The following is an 18,140-nucleotide window of genomic DNA, read 5'->3' as shown; positions in this document are numbered from 1 at the left end:
TGTGAATGCAAAATGGCAGCTACTTCAGCTCACAGATCCCTCTGGTGTATGACAACATAATGAAGGTCTATTCGCTTTCATTCACAGTAAAGACAGCTTGAAGATGAACATTTGTAAAAGAACCTCAAAACCAAACTCGCCAGGATTGCATTAGTTTTCATGGAAATGTACCATTTAGTTAAAAAAAATAAATAAATAAAGATTTACCATCTTCAGTGATACGCGGACTGTTGATATTCGCGGGCCGGCCCAGGCACGAACACCCGCGGGAGTCGACTTTAACTGCCAATTTCCGAATGTCGTTGAAATGGTAAGTGGTCGTCAGTGCGACCTCCAGTGGACATAATTAGCAACAACAGTTTTATTGAAAAATTGCCATGCGTCCGGAAAAATGAGCCACTGCAACCCACATCTACAAAGACAAGCATTTACACACACAGTATTAATACATTTACTTAAAAGTTTAATCTTATAAATGTTTGAAATGTCCTTCAACATGGCAACATTCCACATACCTCTCGGAACACCACGACAAACAGTACATGTAGGAGTAATACCGTACCTGCTTTTGGGCCACATTGTTTAGTACTGTTTTGCATAGATATTCATATAAATAAATCAGCAATAACGAAGTTTGTTGTTTCATATTTTTTTTAATTGGAAAAATTATTGAAAACATCATGAGCATTAAAAACATATTCATTGATAGAGTATAACTAGTACTCGAGCTTAAACTGTGTCCTTAACAGAGTGCCTTAAATACCAAGCGTTGAAATCTCTACATCGTTAGGGCTAAAAATACATGACACTTTACTAAACTGACTTTATAAAATGTCGCTGTACAATAAAAGGTTTAGTGAGTGGTGAATCCATATGCACAGACTGTAAAGAACACAATTGAGTAGAACTAATCGTGACAAATTCAGAATTACAAAAAAGTATGTAAAAAAAATGGACAAGATCTGAAAGTTATGGATTAAAAAAAGTACATGATTTGTAGAAATTAATATATTATGGAAATGGGGGGGGGGGGCGCAAAATGATATAAAACATTGCATGGATGTTGGATCCATACACAATGAACACTGAACTTTCATAGAAATGCACCCCAACTCTAATTTAGCAAAAATGCAACATTCCAACTGATTAATGTGAAAATATATTACAAGAGGTCATTTTACTTCTCTATTATGGATTTTGTGCAAAAAATATCTACCAAGTATATCATACTCGCAAACCCAGGCCAGGAACTAATGTACAAGGAATCCAACATCAGTAACTTCCATGCATATGAAAAAAAAAAAAAAAAAAATGAAAGCATAATGTCAAATATTTAACAACAGATACAAAAATATGAATAAATAATTTTTTTTCTACATCTTTACTACCCTCCTGTCTACCTATCGCCCTGTCTTCCTTACAAATGAAAACGAAAGCTGGAAAATCGAGAGGAGGACTCTGGGTGAAGTGAAGTAGCTCTTAAGTGGGCCGGGGAACCTTACTGTCATGTTAGCTACAGTCCTTTGAACAGATGTTTATGATCACATACTAAAGAGCTGCTATTTGTTTTTAGAATTGAGAGGGGAGAGAGACATAGGCGGCCCATCCCTGCTCGAACCTAAACCAGCCCAAACGTCATGCCCCGATCCAACCAGACGACAACAGTAGTGGTAATTGTTTTTACAGCAAATTAAAACCGTGATAGCAGTGAACCAGGAAATTACAAAGTCACTTAGATCGGGATGAAAAATGATCTGGATAGCAACTTTTTAAACTACGTTTGTTGTGATAATGTACCAGCAGCAAACACGCACGCACGCTGTCACACATACACACACAGTCCCCCCCCCGCCCTCCCTCATAGTAGGCTTGCGAGGCTGGTAGTGGGGCCGTTCTGGGCTTGGATCTGGACAGGAGGGGGGCCGTCAATCCACTGTGAATCACAAAAAGAAGCAAATATTAGTTTATACATGTTTTGAAAGCATCGCTGAGCCTTCAATTCATATCTGGTTGACTCCTAAGCTATTCTTATTTGTTTTTATTCACATAGGAAATAACCTGAATTCATTTGTTACAGGCTCAAACTGCTGCTAACATAGAATCGTTTGAAGTAGGAATACTAATTTGTCATTCCTAACTCCTGTATCATACAAGTGTAAAGAGAATTTCAATTTCTTCTTTGCCTCCGCAAACTCAACCTTTGAGACATCTTTCCAGAAAATTTTGGTTAAACTCAAAATTGTTCAAGTTTTCATGCTTTCGACTTTTTGAGAGACTAATTTAAGCGCGTTGGTGAGAGATGTGAAGTCCTCTACGTACACTAATGAGGTTGTGCTCAGGGAGGCTGCAGGCGGCGATATGGTCTTGCAGCAGCTGTTGGGAGAAGTTCTGGTGCATCTGAGCTGCTTCATGGGCATCCATGGTGTTCCCCAGCGCCTTGTTCAAATCTGTACGTGAAAGGCACGGAGAAAAATACATTTGCGGTACGGCCAGCTTCTGTAGCTCAGATGACGTCCATGCCCTCAAAAAGGACATTCAGAACACAGATTATGTTCTGCAAAAAAATAATAACAATTGGTGAAATAAACGTGAAGTACCTTTCAACAGCGCGGAGGACCAAAGCTGCACAGACATATCAGGAATCTTGCTGGCCAGCTGCATGGCCGGTACCACCATGTTATTGCTTTCCTGCATGGAACAATGCAGAAATTGTGAAAGCCGCTTGTGGCGATTGAGACACGGTGTTTATGAGGGGAAAGTTATGTTTTTCCCGAGAGGGGGAAAAAAAGTATTGGCCATCGGAATTGTCATATGACAGCATAAAATCCTTCAAAATAGAAGGGGCGAGAGAAACGAGAATAAAAATCAAATGTGTCGCCTGTTTCTAAGAAGACATTGATTGCAAGTAACTTTAACAACCCAAAAGAAGCATCCGGATCAGTCACTGAGTCTTACTCTGTGGTTGCCCAACACATAGAAGATGTGGCCCAGCAGAACCAGCGAGCAAGCAGTTAGTCTGTTTAGGTCCTCTGCATTAGACATCTTCAGGGTTTCTCTCAAGAAGCGTCTGGAAAGAGAACAACAAGAATGTGAAAGTGTCCAGGGGTTGAGTCACGAGAGAAAAAGAAGGAAAAAAAAAAATCCTCCTACTTGGCTTCATTGTAGCGGCCTTGGAAGAAGGACAACAGTCCCCGGATGTAGAAAGCAGCGGCGCGGAGGCAGTGTGAGCTGACCAAAGACCAACATGTTATTACAGCTGCATTGCGTTTGACAAAACAAAAGTCTCTTTCGCTGCTGAACATTACACTCACTCAAAACGCTATTAGATACACAAGCAAAAATGTATATTTATATATTAAGAAAAAACAAAACCGTGGTAGGTGTCAGTCTAAAAATAAATACAATTGCCTGTTAGTTTAGAAGATCGAGACCTTCAACAGGTTCAACGTTATCTTACCTGACTGGGAAGTTGTGGTCTGGGTTTATTCTCTCCAAGAGGCTGTACAACTGCAGGAGAGAGGAATATCAAATTTAACTATATTACATGGTTTATTCCACTAATATTCTCCAAGATACCCTGAAATCTCGATTGAGTGTCATCAATTGTGCTCATCATTTATAGCGCCCTCTGGTGGGCAAATTGTCCTACTGGCAAATGTTCTCAACTGGCCTCGTCATGACTCAATTGCAATAGGACTAAAACACAGAATTTAAATGTGCAAAGTTCATTTTAGAGGATCCAACCATTCTCTGTACAGTTTGTACTCGCGGGTGTGCTGCAGGTTACCCAAGTCAGCTGACTTTGGGCGAGTGGAGCCAAGAAACTAACCTTTGAGGCGGGATGTATTAACCGGTCGGCCATTCATAAAATAATATCGTGAAAAGGAGGTTTGAATGGGATAACACACCTCCGCGCACACAGAACATATTTGACAGAGTGTTCCAACTTCGACCTTCCTGTATTGCCTCTAACTTCGGCTCCGATTCCTCAGCCTGGTACCACACCGAAGTCAGAATCAGGTAAGTCAATCAATAAAATGACTAAAGCTAGTCAGTGGAATTTTGCTGCTAGGGTAAGCTGTGGAGAAAAAAACTTGACGTGCTAGAAAAATAAAAATGACTGCAATTTTGGAATCTGCATGCCGATTTTAGTTCTAATCAGCATAAAAATCTAACCCAACAGATTTTTTTCTTCAAATTGCTCCCCAGTGTCATCGGTGACAGTTGTATGTGTGTGCCCCTCTTCCCTCTCAGCATCAGTTTGATATTTTTCTTTTCCACACTGTACACTTCAAGTACACCATGCCCTCACTGTCATACCTCTTGGTGTCTGTTGCCTTCCCGAATGTAAACGCTGGCCAAATTGGTGACGATGTAAGTCCACAGCTCCTGGTGCGTGGTGAGCTGCAACACAAAAGACACACATTTGAGTCAGCAGGAGCGGACGCCACATGGCAGCCAGGAAATCATCCAAATGCGTGCAGCAAAAACGGGGATGCGTTCACCCGCAAGGCCGTGGTAAACTGTGCCTCTGCGTTATCCATGCAGTTCACAGAGATGCAGTAGAGGCCCTGAAAGAAACATACATCAAATGACTCCTCTTTATACCTAAACACGACACCAGGGGTGCCAAAAAAAAAAAAGGTTGATATACTCACTAATAAAGTGTGGAGCTGTGCAGCATGGTTGGTGAATAACCTGGGAGACTGTTGGCAAAGTTGACACACCTGTGAGATCTGGAAGGAGAGAACGAGCGGTAGGGAGAGTTCATTTTGCAGCAATTAACTGGAACATGCAGAAACAGAGGGAGGAAATACCTCCTGTAGCGCAGTGGCCTTGTGGCCTGTGACAAGCCTGCACATGATGATGTGCTCCAGTAGAATGACTTGAAAGGTAGAAAGGATGGGGCTGCAGTCCAACACTATCAAACAGAAATCAAACGATGTAATGAGGGGCGGTCCGCTACCATTGTTTAGAAAAAGCACAACGCACTCACTTTTTAATTTCTCTAGTTGCATTAACGCCTTGTCTGTGTACTTCTGTGCTTTCTCCAGGTAACCCGCTTGCATGGAGTGCATCACTGTCACCTGTCGCCAAGACGTCATCACATCGGGCGGTCAATTAGAGGTCAAGGAAGTAAAGACGGGGGTGCTTTCTTTGTCATGTGCGGCACTTATGAAAAGGATGTCCTACTTTTGTCAATGGTTGACGGCATATCACACAAGTGTACTTCGCTAAACCTCTTTTTAGTCAGCATCCAAGGATTCTAAACAGATGTTTGTGTCATCCCTAACTGCTACATTAGCTTCTCGTCAATTATGTTCTATGTTTGTGTTATTTTTAACATTTTATATTACATTTGTGTTTGTTTGTTTTTTTTGTAGTCGCCTGAGAGATGACGCTAAAAAATGAGATCAGCCACTCATTTAAAAACAGGTTTTTTTTAATTGTTAAAGTAATACCTGTAGGAAAATTATTGCTGTCAATTAAAGCGTCTGTTAGGACTGGAGTAGACCAAATGATTTCTAATGCAACTCATCTCAATGGTAAGTGTTTCGAAAGTCACCCTGTGCTATATAAACGTTTGCGGTTAACCATCAAGGCAGCATTGGTAAGGGCAAAATAAATCAAATGCAATGCTTACCAGATAAACAAGGACACACATGTGCTCCTTAGGGAGCCAATGAAAGAGGTCAGCCGGGTTGCTGGGAAGAATCTCGTCATCGTGGAGTGTCGAAATGGTCTGGATGCACTGCTGCAGTTGCTTCAGACACGGCTTCACACTCTTCACCTGAAGGAAAGATGGACATGATCCTATCAATACATAATCCTAAGAAGACATCAGGAACATCCGCACAATCTCATATGACCCAGTACGAGGGCTGCATCTAAGATAACGAAGCAACATTTTGATTTGACACGGTCCCGAATATACCTGTCCAGCATCCAGGTAGTGTGTGACCTGCAGGACCAGGAAGAAGACCCTGAGGGACTCCTTCTGGATTGGGTTTCCCTGCCAATTCTCTACGATGGTTCCACACAGCGTCAGCAAGGGATGAACCTCGCCCAGCTTCCTCTCCATTAGCAGCAACTGTTGGGCAAGGAAAACGTCACTCGGCAAAAAAGAATCATTTAGAATCATTTGATAATTAAGAAAGGCCAGTAAGAGAAAAAAAGGGTATAAAGAACTGATAAGAGTTATAATTACAGGATTAAAGATTAAGAAAGATGAGAAAAAGTTTGACATTTTACAGAGATGAAGTAACAGAAGAAAATGTCATCATGGGGCAATCAAGAGCACATACGCGGTTGTAATTTATGAGGGGAAAAAAGTCAGACTTTTTAATAGAAGTAACCCAACCACATTGATAAAGAGAAAGTCATTACAAAAGAACAGTTGTTTAATGAGAAAAACTAAATCACACATCACAAAAATGGAATGTCTTGTATTTTAAGAAAAAAGTGGCAAAACGTTTCATGGCAATTTGATTTTTTGTGGGGGAGAGGAGTTTTATAATATATAAAGAGAAACAGCTGCACATTACATCAAAAAAGTAGTAATATTATGAGGATGAATGTTGCACATAGAAAACACAATGAAAAAAAATACTTGTATGAGATAAGTTGAAATATGAGGAAAAAGCTTCATTTTATGAAAGTCGGAAACAAAATGACGAGAAACAATTGTGATGGGAAAATAAGAGTAAAATTTTCATTGTAGTTTTACAATAAGAAAAAAAACATTTGGGACACTCGAGTAATTAAAAGAATGCTGAGTCAATAAAAAGCCTTATCCAACAGCCAAAGAAAAATAAAGTCATAATTTTACTGGAATGAAGAGGCAATTTATGACGAAGGAAAAAGAAAACTATGACATTCGATCATGTAACATGACTATTGGACTTAATTCTTCTCATAATAACCCAAACTTATTTTTGACACAACATGACTATTCATTGCCTTCAATGTGCCCTTTGTAGGCAACTCTGTAATGCAACGCCACCAATAAAAGTTTGACTTACCATGCCTTTACTGAGGAGAAACAACGCCCTTGAAAAGACAAAAGCATCAGGTCAGCATTCCTCACAATCAGTCAAGTGAATCAATATTTACGTCCACATAATTAAATGGGGCAGCGTCAATACAGATTTCACAAAAATCAATCGCGGCTAAGAAAAGATGACAAGGTTAGACATTGAACAATTACGTTCAGATTAAAATTTCTTCCGTCCACTTTGAGGATGTTTCAATGGCCAAACGACGAAATTAATCTAAAAATGTACCAGATTGCACTGGTAAAACGTGAGCTGAGACGTACCTGGTGTATTCCGAGCCCACCACGCGGGCGTACTCCGCGCCGACGCCCAGCAGGTCACACGCTGACACCAAGTCTTTCTCCAGTGTATGAAGTTGCTGGGAAACAAGAAAATCCCTTTTGTGAAAGTTCAGCAGTTTTCACCCTCACTGTTCTGTTTTGGTCTGAACGACGCAGACACTGAACGGGGATAATCCACCCGGCAAATGTCCACCTTTGGAGGTCATATTGGAGCAGTGTGGAATCATATATTCTACAGTGTCGTAGCTGTGACTTATGTGTGGCCTTAAAAGGCGGAACCGAGCCTGGGTGAGTGACATCTGCGACAGTGATGACAGTCTAGTTGGCTCTTGTTGGTTTAGGTTAGCGACTAGGCTGTTACTTTACTTTACTTCAGTCGAAAGTCCTGTATATTGGCTGATTGGAAGACGGGATGCCAAAAACACGTGTATCAATAAGTCACCTTCAAGCTAGATGTGGAGTAGCGAAGCTGACTCGGCGATTAATCTATCCAATCCCTAATTGTCCCCGCTACACTGACATGGCACCGACATTTAGAAGAAAAACAAGCGCAGTGCTCCTACTTACTACGGCAACTACAATCAATGTAACGGTGAGTTGTATTTTTGAGAATGTTTTAATTTGCTTATATGCCAGTCCATCAAAACATCACCCTTCGTAAGATCCGGTGCATGTTACAAAAAAGGTGGGAGACCAATTCTACAAAGAACTGGTCATTAGGAAGGATACAGGGTTAAGGCTTTAACTTGTATGCTATTTTGACCATTCTTTCATCCAGAATTTGATACATACCGCCAGCTGGAACAACAGCCTGCAGTGCCAGTACGGTGTTTGTTGAGAAATTTGGATGGCCTTGCGTAGAAGAGGTTTTGCAGAGTCCACCAAATTCTGAAAATGGATGAGCAGTTACAGCAGATGTGAACGAATCCGAGGTTATTCAATGCAAATACAGCTAAGTAACACGACTGCAATCAACACCACCGTGCAAGCTTGTGTACTGGAGTGGAAATCCTCAAGTACAACAATGTCTCAATATTACCTGTTGGCAGAAGAGTTCCGATAAAATGCTTGCAGCCTCAAACTTGACATCTTCGAACTGAGGAACTTGCTGGGATATATACCACTGCAAGAGAAGAAATACAAACGTTATTACAGTCCGAAGTCACCTTGTTGTTGCTCTCTGTAATATTGGACCATTTAGAAACCCATTCACAGCTAATTATGTACAGCACCTAAAAGAATGAAAGCGCCTGACTGAGGACGAACGTGTCATTATGTAGTGAAGCAAATGCAACAATTACAAAATAGCGATAAGGCGACGAACTGGCAAATGTAAACGAAGCGCTTAAAAAAGGTCTTCGGTGTTTCGTTGTTTCCCAAAGTGTGGCCTACACCCGCCGGGTCCGCCGCTGCATCCCCGCTCTTTCCTAGCTCATTAAGCCGACTCACCGCCTTCTCCAGGTGGCTGCGGGCCAGATCGCTGTTCTTGGTGTGGTGGTAGAGGACCGAGCCCAGCTGGAGATGCGTACGGGCCTCTATCCTCTGTGGCGGCTTGAACTGGAACACAGCCTGGAGACAATGGACGCAAAGGCGGATTTTGGGCGGACTGGAGGTTCGGAAATGCTCCGCAAAGCCGAGCAGGGCGAGGTACCAGCGCTCCGGGGCTTCTACGTTTGACGCCATTTTCCCTGACAACAACAAGTTTTTCAGCGCTCACAGGCCAGGCTGCTGGGTTGCCAGGTGCTGACTTTGAAAGCCCTCTGTCCCAGCTACTATGTCCAATTCGTCCCCCCTTTAGTTTTCACATTTGTACATTTCTTTATTTTTTAGTCATTACAGTTTACTTGTGTCATGAATTCACAAAATATAGCAACCTCAGAGTCTATTAGTGTTTCTGAGGAAATATATGCAGTGCTGATACAAGTCTCCACATCCCTGCTCAAAAACTGAGACCAAAATCAATCATTTCAGAAGTAATGTGACATGTAATGTGCATTTTGGGAGAATTATGAACAGTTCCAAATACCAATCAATGTTAGCACAAAAAAACCCATCTGGTTTCTGCTAAAATTCAAAAAAGCCTACTTGAACATCTGACCTTATTTGCACTTTATCAGAAGAATTTTAAATTGTGACTGGTGCATAATGACTGCCATAAAACATGAACTGAAATGTGAATGGTCCATTCTGAGCGTAAACACATCCCAGACTTGTGCACCCACATTAATTTAATCGTTGTTGTTTTTTAACATTCCCTCTTGAAAATAGTTTTTTTGATCATTTTAGTTTTTCAGAAATTGTTCCACACTTTTGCAACCCTATGTCAAAATGAATTGATAAAACTAGAAACACACGATATACAAAATACATCAAATTATAATGCAGAATCTTACGTTTACATTTTGGCCTGTTTAAGTTCGGCTGACATGCTTTCCTTTTTAAAACGCTGAACATTTAAGGGACAAATAGGCTAAGAACTTGGCAACCCAAGATTTCGGGAAGTGTCGCGAGAGTTCACTTCTGACCCATTTCGCTTGTGGGCATTGTAGTCCAAAACAGTGGGCAGTGTCGTCCCACTTTCTTGAGGACGCGGACCGTGTCAGTCAAAACCAAATAATCTGGTGCGCAGCAGCAGAGGCTCAATGCAGATTTATTTCCTCGCGTGTATCGCCTATAAAAAGGAGCTGGAGAGTTTGACACCAGACTTTCACAATCATTTCCCTGAGGAAAGGAGTCGGGGATAAAACAACACGAAAAGGCTTTGGACTTGAGTTGCAGCTGCCGAGAGAAAACAAGACGTCCATGCAGCAATGTTGCCATAACACCTGGGAAGCCCGTTAAGGTATAGTACACAATATTATAGCGTTTAGTCAAAATGCATGATGCACTGGTTACCTCGGGTTTAGATCGGAGGTGCGGTCAAACACATGTATTGTTTGTTGTTTGTCATTGACAGAGGACAGTATGTTCCAAGACCCCCCCCCCCACACACACACACACACACACACTGTTTACGTCCCCCCACTTTGAGTACGATATTGCATTGACACAGCGACTCGTGATCAATCAAAACAGGAAACACAAAAAAAGGGAACAATCTTTGCTGCAGGATATTCCTAAGCAGTGCTTATTTTTGCAGAGATCAGATCTACCTACATTGGTTCCGAATCATGTGTGTGCGTGAGCGTGACCAGCACCACCAGTGAGGGACACTCATGGCCCACCGCGTGCACGACCACCAAAGCCGCCTGCCAGTAGCCCAGGCCACGGTACTGACCCTGCCTCCTTCCAGCCAAGCTAAGGTGTGTCTCCTTTAAAAATTTAGGCCGATGTGTTACATAAGAGTTGTTTGATTCACGAGATTACTGTTGCGTGATAGTGTAAGCCTTTCGAGCATTTTCCCAATATCCTTGATATTAAATCTAAGGTCCAAGTAGTGGTATGCTCTTTGTCCTCAATACTGTAAATCATAACCACAGTGAAAAGACTGCGTCTTACTAGTAACTTTATTTCCGACGACTTGTGGTATGCAATTAAACTCTACTAGTAAATTACTTTGTTATACTAGAATCACCCACGTTTCCTATGAGTCGCCCACCAAAATGTCCATCACTGTTTTTGTCCTACTCGTACCATTTTGTTGTCCTACTAATAAGCTAAGTCATCATACAGTAGTGGAATGCACGAGTGCACAGGTGTCAAAGTCAAGGCCCGGGGGCCAGATCTGGCCCGTCACATCATTTTATGTGGCCCGCGAAAGCAAATCAAGCATGTCAAGTTCCATGATGCTTGCTAAAGTCTGAACCAAAATGTTCATATGCAATCCACAATAACAGTCATTATTCTTGACTTCGGATATTGAAACTAGTTATTCATCAATTTATTGTGCCCTCTGTATGTAATATGTGGAGGGAATTAAACATTTTTATGGTTTCCCAAAATTCATAACGGCCCTCCAAGGGAAACCGTAACTACAACATGGCCCATGACAAAAATGAGTTTGACACCCCTGCACTAGTGGACAAAAACACAACGGGTAAGATCCAGTGCGCTAGTTGACATCCGTGCGCGACTAGTATGGAAAGCCGTTTTAGCAGGGATGGCCAAACTTTTTTTGACCGAAGATAGACTTTTTAAAGCGACCAACCTCCCGCGACCAACACGCAAGCATGCATGCGGGCCCCCAACCATGCGCACGCACGCACTCCACGATGAGCACCAGCTGGAGCGGCCCCTAACATGAACGAAACTGAAACACGCAGACACACAAACCCCCGCCCCCCTCAACACACACACACACACACACACACACACACACACACACACACACACACATTTCCTCCTCCCACCCCACGTGGTCGACTTGAGACCAGTCTGCTGGCTGTCGGTCTATCACGATTGACGTATTGGGTAGCCCGTTTGAGCATTTATTAGATAGCATTGCTATCTAGCCGTAGGTCCGTGTACTAGTACGCGCTGTTTTGTCACTAGTAAAACAATTCAGCACACTAATAGAACAAGTGGGGCACACTAGAAGGACAACTACACGCTCTCACAAGCAAAACCATGCACTTGTTTAAATGTATGTGCTACTAGTTCAAGTAGTGAAGCCCTAGATGTTGACTAGTAAGATTTTTTTTTTAATGTCACCAGTAGTACTAGTAAAACACAGTTGCCATGTAGTCTACAGTTTTACCTCAAGAGCTATCTGTGCTACAAGTATGCCAAATTTGTTCTACAAGTGACGACAAAAAGTGTACTAGCTTAAGGTTGTTGTATTGGCAAGCTCTTTGTCCACACTAGTAGCACAGTGCAGGGCCATGTACTCTCATTCTAATAAAATTAGTGTCTTTCCACTAATTCTTTCTTTCGTTATTACCTTCCATGACAGTTTGATATTTTTCCACAGGGCAATTTTGGCATAGTAGTCGGACTACATGTTACTGTGCACTAGTTGACAATATTGTGCTGCTATTATTAGCAGTGGTATTTTTAAAATTCTATTACCGATTGTTAACTTCAGAAGTAACAGGACTAGTCGTGTGCCGATGTCAACTAGCGCACCATACAAATAGTGGGCTGAACAGTCTTATTCGTAATTACAAAGAGCATTCAAGTACATGTTAACGATTGTTAACTTCAGAAGTAACAGGACTAGTAGTGTGCCGATGTCAACTAGCGCACCATACAAATGTGGGCTGAACAGTCTTATTCGTAATTACAAAGAGCATTCAAGTACATGGGCGTTAAACTGGAGACCGAAAACATTTTCAAACGGCTTTTTATACTGTAACCAAGTTGGCATGGAACTCACCCATTGCACCGCTCCCATCATTATAAACACGACCGAGCCCTCAATTGAAAAAAAAATTAAATAATAATAATAAAACCTCAGAGCAACTGTCTCCAGCCGCATTTAATCCACAACTGCTCCTAATACATAATCATATTTTTTCATGAAAGACCAATTTACCATCAATGGCCCCTGGTGGGGGTTTAAAAATAATACAACACGTGCCCCCTTGCTCAGTTCAGTGTTGTTTTTGTGACACTGCCAGAAAGAGCCTACCGCAGTAGTCAGTCTTGCCTCGGCTGGCGTTTGGGGTTGTAAATAGCAGTAATGTACAAGTCGGTCCAAAACTGGGTCAGGTTACAGGGCCTGTTTGTATTTGCAAGCATTTTTTTTTCTCCTCATAAGAAGCAGTACATATTGAATGAATCATTACCAGTCACGCTGTCACCATAATAAAATCTTTATTATCATTATGTTGTAAAGTAACATCTGAACATTCTTTCGTGTCGTAGTCCGAAAGTGAAATAGGTTGTGAGCTGAAGGGAAAGCAGGCAAGCAAAATTAGCTTGCACGGTGGCATAGTGGGAGAGTATGCGTTCAGATCTCTGCCGCTCCATGTCATCTGGCTCCTTCTCACATTTCAGAAACATGCGTGACATGTTTGTTGAAGCCGGAATTGTTCGCAGGCAACCATATAGTGGAGATTTAAAATAGATACGAAATAAAGGCAAGTATTTTTGATTTTGTTGTTTTGCTTTGGAGTGTTATGGCGAGGCGAGGCAACTTCATTTCCATGAAAGATATTCTGTTTTGAGTCCGATTTTATTGTCAAATAATTCCATTAGGATTTCTTCATGATGTCAAGTACAGTATTCATCGACAACATTTAAGCTTATTTACAATGAAAAGATATTTAAAAGCAAACGAAACACATAAAAAGGAGCTTTCTACAGTACTAAAATACTGTAGAGCACAGGTGTCAAACTCAAGGCCCGGGAGCCGGATCCAGCCCACCATGTCATTTTATGTGGCCCGCGAAAGCAAATCAAACATGTCAACTTCCATGATCCTTGCTAAAATCTGTTCCGAAATGTCAAATTGTCATGTGTCACAAATGACGTTGAGATTTTCTTATCCTGTTTACACTCACTTGAACAATAATTTCAAAACAGTAGCTGATTTCAAAAGTAGTAATCCAATATTTAATCATCACATCATAATACAGTGTGATGATTAAATATTTGTTTTCACTGTCATAACAGCCCTCCGAGGGGAGACGTCACTCCAAAGTGCGCCACAGCGAAAATGAGCTTGACGCCAACTGCCATAAAGTGAAAATGTTTTTTTTTAAATGCCAGAAAGTCTTTATTCACAGGAATGGGTGTGGGAGCAACATACTTTTTTTTTAAATCATGGATTTAAAAGCATTTATACTTGGGGCTGACTTCACTCCCATTGGCACTTTATCCATTTGCGTGCAGCATAACATCTAAATGCTGATTCACCGTGTTCGCTTTGAAACTTGGGCTCAGCGAATCGACCAGAGTCTGCATGGGGAGGGATTCTGTCCGTTCGGATAGCCAGTTGTCACGCTCGCGGAAGCAATTTCAGCATCCAAAATAGCTTCTGGCCTCATTAAGTTGTGAAATGGCGCTGTTTTTCCCTCGTGAGGCCACTCTTATCACTCCTGAGTGGCTGTTTATTGGGCTCAGCTGTCCTTGAGGTGTCAGAAAAATAGGCACCTGTCAGCATTGCACGCGCTCACGTGCGCATATATGGAGTCGAATATCCAAAGTTCACACAATCTGTTGTGATTTTCGTTTTAGGATACAATATAACAGCCATTCATTTCATTGACCTCATAATGTTGTTGTTGCCTCAGCAGTATTTGAGTGTGGAAAACAAAAAAAAAAAAAAAAAAAAAAACAATTTCAACAAGCAAGAAGACTCCAGTTATTTTTACACCTTGCAATATCACAACAATGCACGATTAATGTGAACGTGATCGATACATCCTCTCAAACAGGACCTGAGGCCCACCTGGACGGCGCTGGACTCCCTGCTGTGCGGGGCGTTCGCCGGAGCCGTCGCCAAAACCGTCATCGCGCCCCTGGATCGCACTAAGATCATCTTTCAAGGTAAGGGGCGGAAAACATTCTCGAGATCAGGCTGTGTCAGGTTTAAACATAAATCATTTATTTACCGCCAGGTTTTCTTTGCTCACTGCAGAATGTTAAGTGTCTGATGTAACTGTTAACTAACCGCTAATCCGCTTAGTAGATGTTTAGCCTACATGGGAGAGAGCTGGTTGTGCTAATCATGTTGTTTTTCCATTCCTTAGTGTCCTCAAAGAGGTTCTCGGCTAAGGTGAGTTTCACTTTTATCCGCCAAAATGTTTTATTTTGGCACACAGTTGTTCAGCACCAAAACGTGATTAAAGTACATCACATATGAATACACTGTGCAAAAACTATAGCGATGACAAAAATAGCCGTAGAAGGGATACCACCTAACCTTCTCACCTTTATACTGTAGTTTGTTGTGCCTTGACATGTGAGAATACGTACAAACAAACAAAAACGAATGACTGGTTTGGTCTATAACTTCTCAAAAAATGGGCGAAAATCTTGATCATTTTTACACAAAGTGACAGCCGTTGTTTGTGAATTCTTTGCTTAGATTCAACACAAATCAGTCTCTTTAATGATGGGCTACATATATCTGGCAATATGTACCGTTGAGAGGCGGAAATTTAGATAATTTGGATATTTTTAAATTAAACAAGATCGCTAAACAATTAGCAATATAATTATTGATGAATTTAATAAATTATTTGTCGCATTTCTAAATCCGATACAGATAAAATGTCGGGAAAAAATCAAATTACTTTTTGTTTTGCAGAGAAAAAGAAAATGGATTGAAAAAAACTGAACAGAGAAAAAAGAAAAAGCAAAAACATTTTTTTAAAAAGTATAGGTGTTTATTTTTTTTTTGCTTTGTTTAAAAACAAAATAAGCAAAAAAAACTTATTCAAGTCATTTTGGTTATTAAAAGTAAAACTCGTTCAAAACATTTTTGCTGCACCTGAGTGAAAAGAAAGGGTGGGGGGGAGTTTTTAAAAAATTAATACATCAGATCAAATGAAAAGTGTCCTCAAAATTAGATGGGGCAAAAAAAAAAAAAATACAGAAAATGCAATTTTGTTGTTTTTAGATTAAACACTCTAAAATAATAATAATAATAATAATAATAATAATAATAATAATAATAACTGTATTCCAGATTTTCCTTACAGGGGCTTTGGAGCCATTCAAAATGAACACTTGGGTCTGTCTCACGATTGGGTATTGGTACAATGAGACATTTCTCTCTATTTCCTCCCTCCCCCCTTGTAATGCGCCCAAACAGGAAGCATTCAGGCTCATCTATTGCTCGTACGTGAAAGATGGGCTGCTCAGCCTGTGGAGGGGCAACTCGGCCACCATGGTGAGGGTCATGCCATACGCTGCTATCCAGTTCTCCTCCCACGAACAGTACAAAAAGGTGCTCGGGGGCCACTACGGCTGTCAGGGAAAGTAAGCTCCACTCCGATGACGTTCACAATAATTTGTTTTATATTTGTCGCTGCAACACTTCTTTGCTTTGTTTCAGAGCTCTTCCACCATTCCCGCGCTTCCTGGCCGGCTCAATGGCTGGGACCACCGCTGCCATGCTGACATACCCGTTGGACATGGTCCGGGCCCGCATGGCCGTTACGGCCAAAGAAATGTAAGCATTTATCGTGTGGATTTTGGCTAATGTTGCTCCATGAGTCGTGACTTAATATCTTTTGGTTTTTTATCGATATCCCCACCCCGCCACCCCAACATAATCGAAAGAGAAATAAAATGTTGCCGACTCAGCTTTTGTACTGTAAGATCAAATCAGTTTGGGTTGAAAATCAAATCTGTCTCATTTGATTTTGACAGGTACTGCAATATCATGCACGTCTTTGTGCGCATTTCCCAAGAGGAAGGTTTTAAAACCCTCTACAGAGGCTTTACCCCTACAATTCTGGGTGTCATCCCCTACGCCGGCATCACATTCTTCACTTATGAGACCCTCAAGAAACTTCACACAGGTACCTGCAGAAGTATCAGGACGCCTGGTCCTTTACGGCTTCCTTCCATAAAGTTGGGAAGGAGGATAGAAGCCAATTTGTGGGTAAAAAGCTTGGTGCAGACCATTTCCAGCTATGTAAAAACTGAAAAATTTAGCCGAAAAACCATCACATGCAGAGCTGTCACACTCCACCTCATCAGGCCCTGCCTCTTATCACACGGACAATTCATACAATATTTTCTATGCATTTATTGCTTTCAATTTTACGTGTGTATATTCAAATACATTTACACTTTGTTTACAAAGTGTGTTTAAAGCGTGTAGTGTATCGTGTAAAACTATTTAAAAAAAATATATATCTTTACATCAGAGTTACCTAAATTTGTTCTCCGAGGTTCGCATGCAGAAGAATTAAAGAAGCAAGGGCCACAAAAAAAAATAGTAAGAGAATAAGAATAAAAAGCACTCAACAACATGCTGTTGTAATATATATCAAAATCACCATGAAGTCATTTTATGGCGGCTTCTGGTGTATGCGCTTGGGCCAACAGGGGGCAGTATAATATGCATATCGATAGAAACAAAGAAGACAGTCACAACTGCCAAGTAAGTCTCAGGAATATTGGTTGTTTTTTGCAGAGGATAAAGAATATATGTCTGGGAATTTTGTTATATTATCTTTATTTTCATATATGGAGTTCCAGAAGGTATCCTCTGTGATGAATGGAAGTTCACCGCACCCTGCTCACCCAACCATCTTTTCTTTCCGCTTCTTCTAGAAAAGACAAAACGAGCTCAGCCGTACACCGTGGAGCGCTTGGCTTTCGGCGCGTGCGCGGGTCTGATCGGACAGTCGGCATCGTACCCTCTGGACGTGGTCCGTCGGCGCATGCAGACGGCCGGCGTCACCGGCTCCGCCTACAACACTATTTTGGGCACCATGCGCGAAATTGTGCGCCACGAGGGCGTCGTGCGCGGACTCTACAAAGGCCTGAGCATGAACTGGCTCAAGGGGCCCGTCGCCGTGGGCATCAGCTTCACCACCTTCGATATCACGCACAGCCTGCTCCTCAAAGTGCACCAGATGGGCTTCTTCACCCACTGACTGGCACAGTTTGGACCAATGGAGTTCAAAAGCAGACTTTAAAAAAAATAATGACCGGAGGAAAATAATGACTATTAAGAACAAACCTGTTCCAAAAAAAAAAAAATGACCGGAGGACAATAATGACTATTAAGAACAAACCTGTTCTATGTTTGCACTACTGGATATTTTTTCAAGATAATCTGAAGACTGCCTCGGTTAGCTTTGATTACAATACAGATTTACATGGGTTGTGACCATACTTGGGACTGATATGTCGTCAGGCTCCACAATTTTGAAAAATAATCAAATTGCATTTCGCCACC

At 41.5% G+C, this 18,140-nt stretch overlaps 2 protein-coding genes across 2 annotated transcripts; one reads left to right on the top strand and one right to left on the bottom strand.

Moving 5' to 3' along the window:
• Positions 1 to 633: 633 nt before the first annotated feature.
• Positions 634 to 9,071, bottom strand: mau2 (MAU2 sister chromatid cohesion factor). Its single transcript, XM_019896819.1, has 18 exons — positions 8,786 to 9,071; positions 8,376 to 8,459; positions 8,129 to 8,224; positions 7,319 to 7,413; positions 7,023 to 7,050; positions 5,936 to 6,091; positions 5,645 to 5,791; positions 4,997 to 5,087; positions 4,818 to 4,921; positions 4,659 to 4,736; positions 4,506 to 4,571; positions 4,321 to 4,404; positions 3,458 to 3,507; positions 3,151 to 3,228; positions 2,956 to 3,067; positions 2,598 to 2,688; positions 2,320 to 2,447; positions 634 to 1,933 (listed from the first exon to the last, which is right to left on the bottom strand). Exons 1-18 carry the CDS (start codon positions 9,017 to 9,019, stop codon positions 1,859 to 1,861), a joined length of 1,797 nt encoding a protein of 598 aa, XP_019752378.1. The 5' UTR covers positions 9,020 to 9,071; the 3' UTR covers positions 634 to 1,858.
• An 817-nt stretch (positions 9,072 to 9,888) lies between these two features.
• Positions 9,889 to 17,873, top strand: LOC109532417 (mitochondrial coenzyme A transporter SLC25A42-like). The gene is made up of 8 exons (XM_019897310.1): positions 9,889 to 10,178; positions 10,476 to 10,638; positions 14,656 to 14,767; positions 14,971 to 14,996; positions 16,038 to 16,204; positions 16,281 to 16,397; positions 16,598 to 16,749; positions 17,510 to 17,873. Exons 2-8 carry the CDS (start codon positions 10,552 to 10,554, stop codon positions 17,833 to 17,835), a joined length of 987 nt encoding a protein of 328 aa, XP_019752869.1. The 5' UTR covers positions 9,889 to 10,178; positions 10,476 to 10,551; the 3' UTR covers positions 17,836 to 17,873.
• The last annotated feature ends 267 nt before the right edge of the window (positions 17,874 to 18,140 follow it).

This window comes from Hippocampus comes, unplaced genomic scaffold (genome assembly GCF_001891065.2).
Source record: "Hippocampus comes isolate QL1 unplaced genomic scaffold, H_comes_QL1_v1.1 scaffold22, whole genome shotgun sequence".
Taxonomy (NCBI): Eukaryota; Metazoa; Chordata; class Actinopteri; order Syngnathiformes; family Syngnathidae; genus Hippocampus; species Hippocampus comes.
The sequence above is the reverse complement of the archived record's forward strand: the minus strand, read 5'-3'. Positions and strand labels throughout refer to the sequence as shown.

Coding starts and splice junctions, on each gene's coding strand:
- mau2 (XM_019896819.1), bottom strand. CDS start 9,019: ATGGCGTCAAACGTAGAAGCCCCGGAGCGCTGGTACCTCGCCCTGCTC. Junction 4,405..4,505: donor AGTTTACCACGGCCTTGCGG/GTGAACGCATCC, acceptor TTTGTGTTGCAG/CTCACCACGCACCAGGAGCT. Junction 3,508..4,320: donor AAGGCAACAGACACCAAGAG/GTATGACAGTGA, acceptor TCTCTCCTGCAG/TTGTACAGCCTCTTGGAGAG.
- LOC109532417 (XM_019897310.1), top strand. CDS start 10,552: ATGGCCCACCGCGTGCACGACCACCAAAGCCGCCTGCCAGTAGCCCAG. Junction 16,205..16,280: donor CACTACGGCTGTCAGGGAAA/GTAAGCTCCACT, acceptor GCTTTGTTTCAG/AGCTCTTCCACCATTCCCGC. Junction 16,398..16,597: donor GCCGTTACGGCCAAAGAAAT/GTAAGCATTTAT, acceptor TGATTTTGACAG/GTACTGCAATATCATGCACG.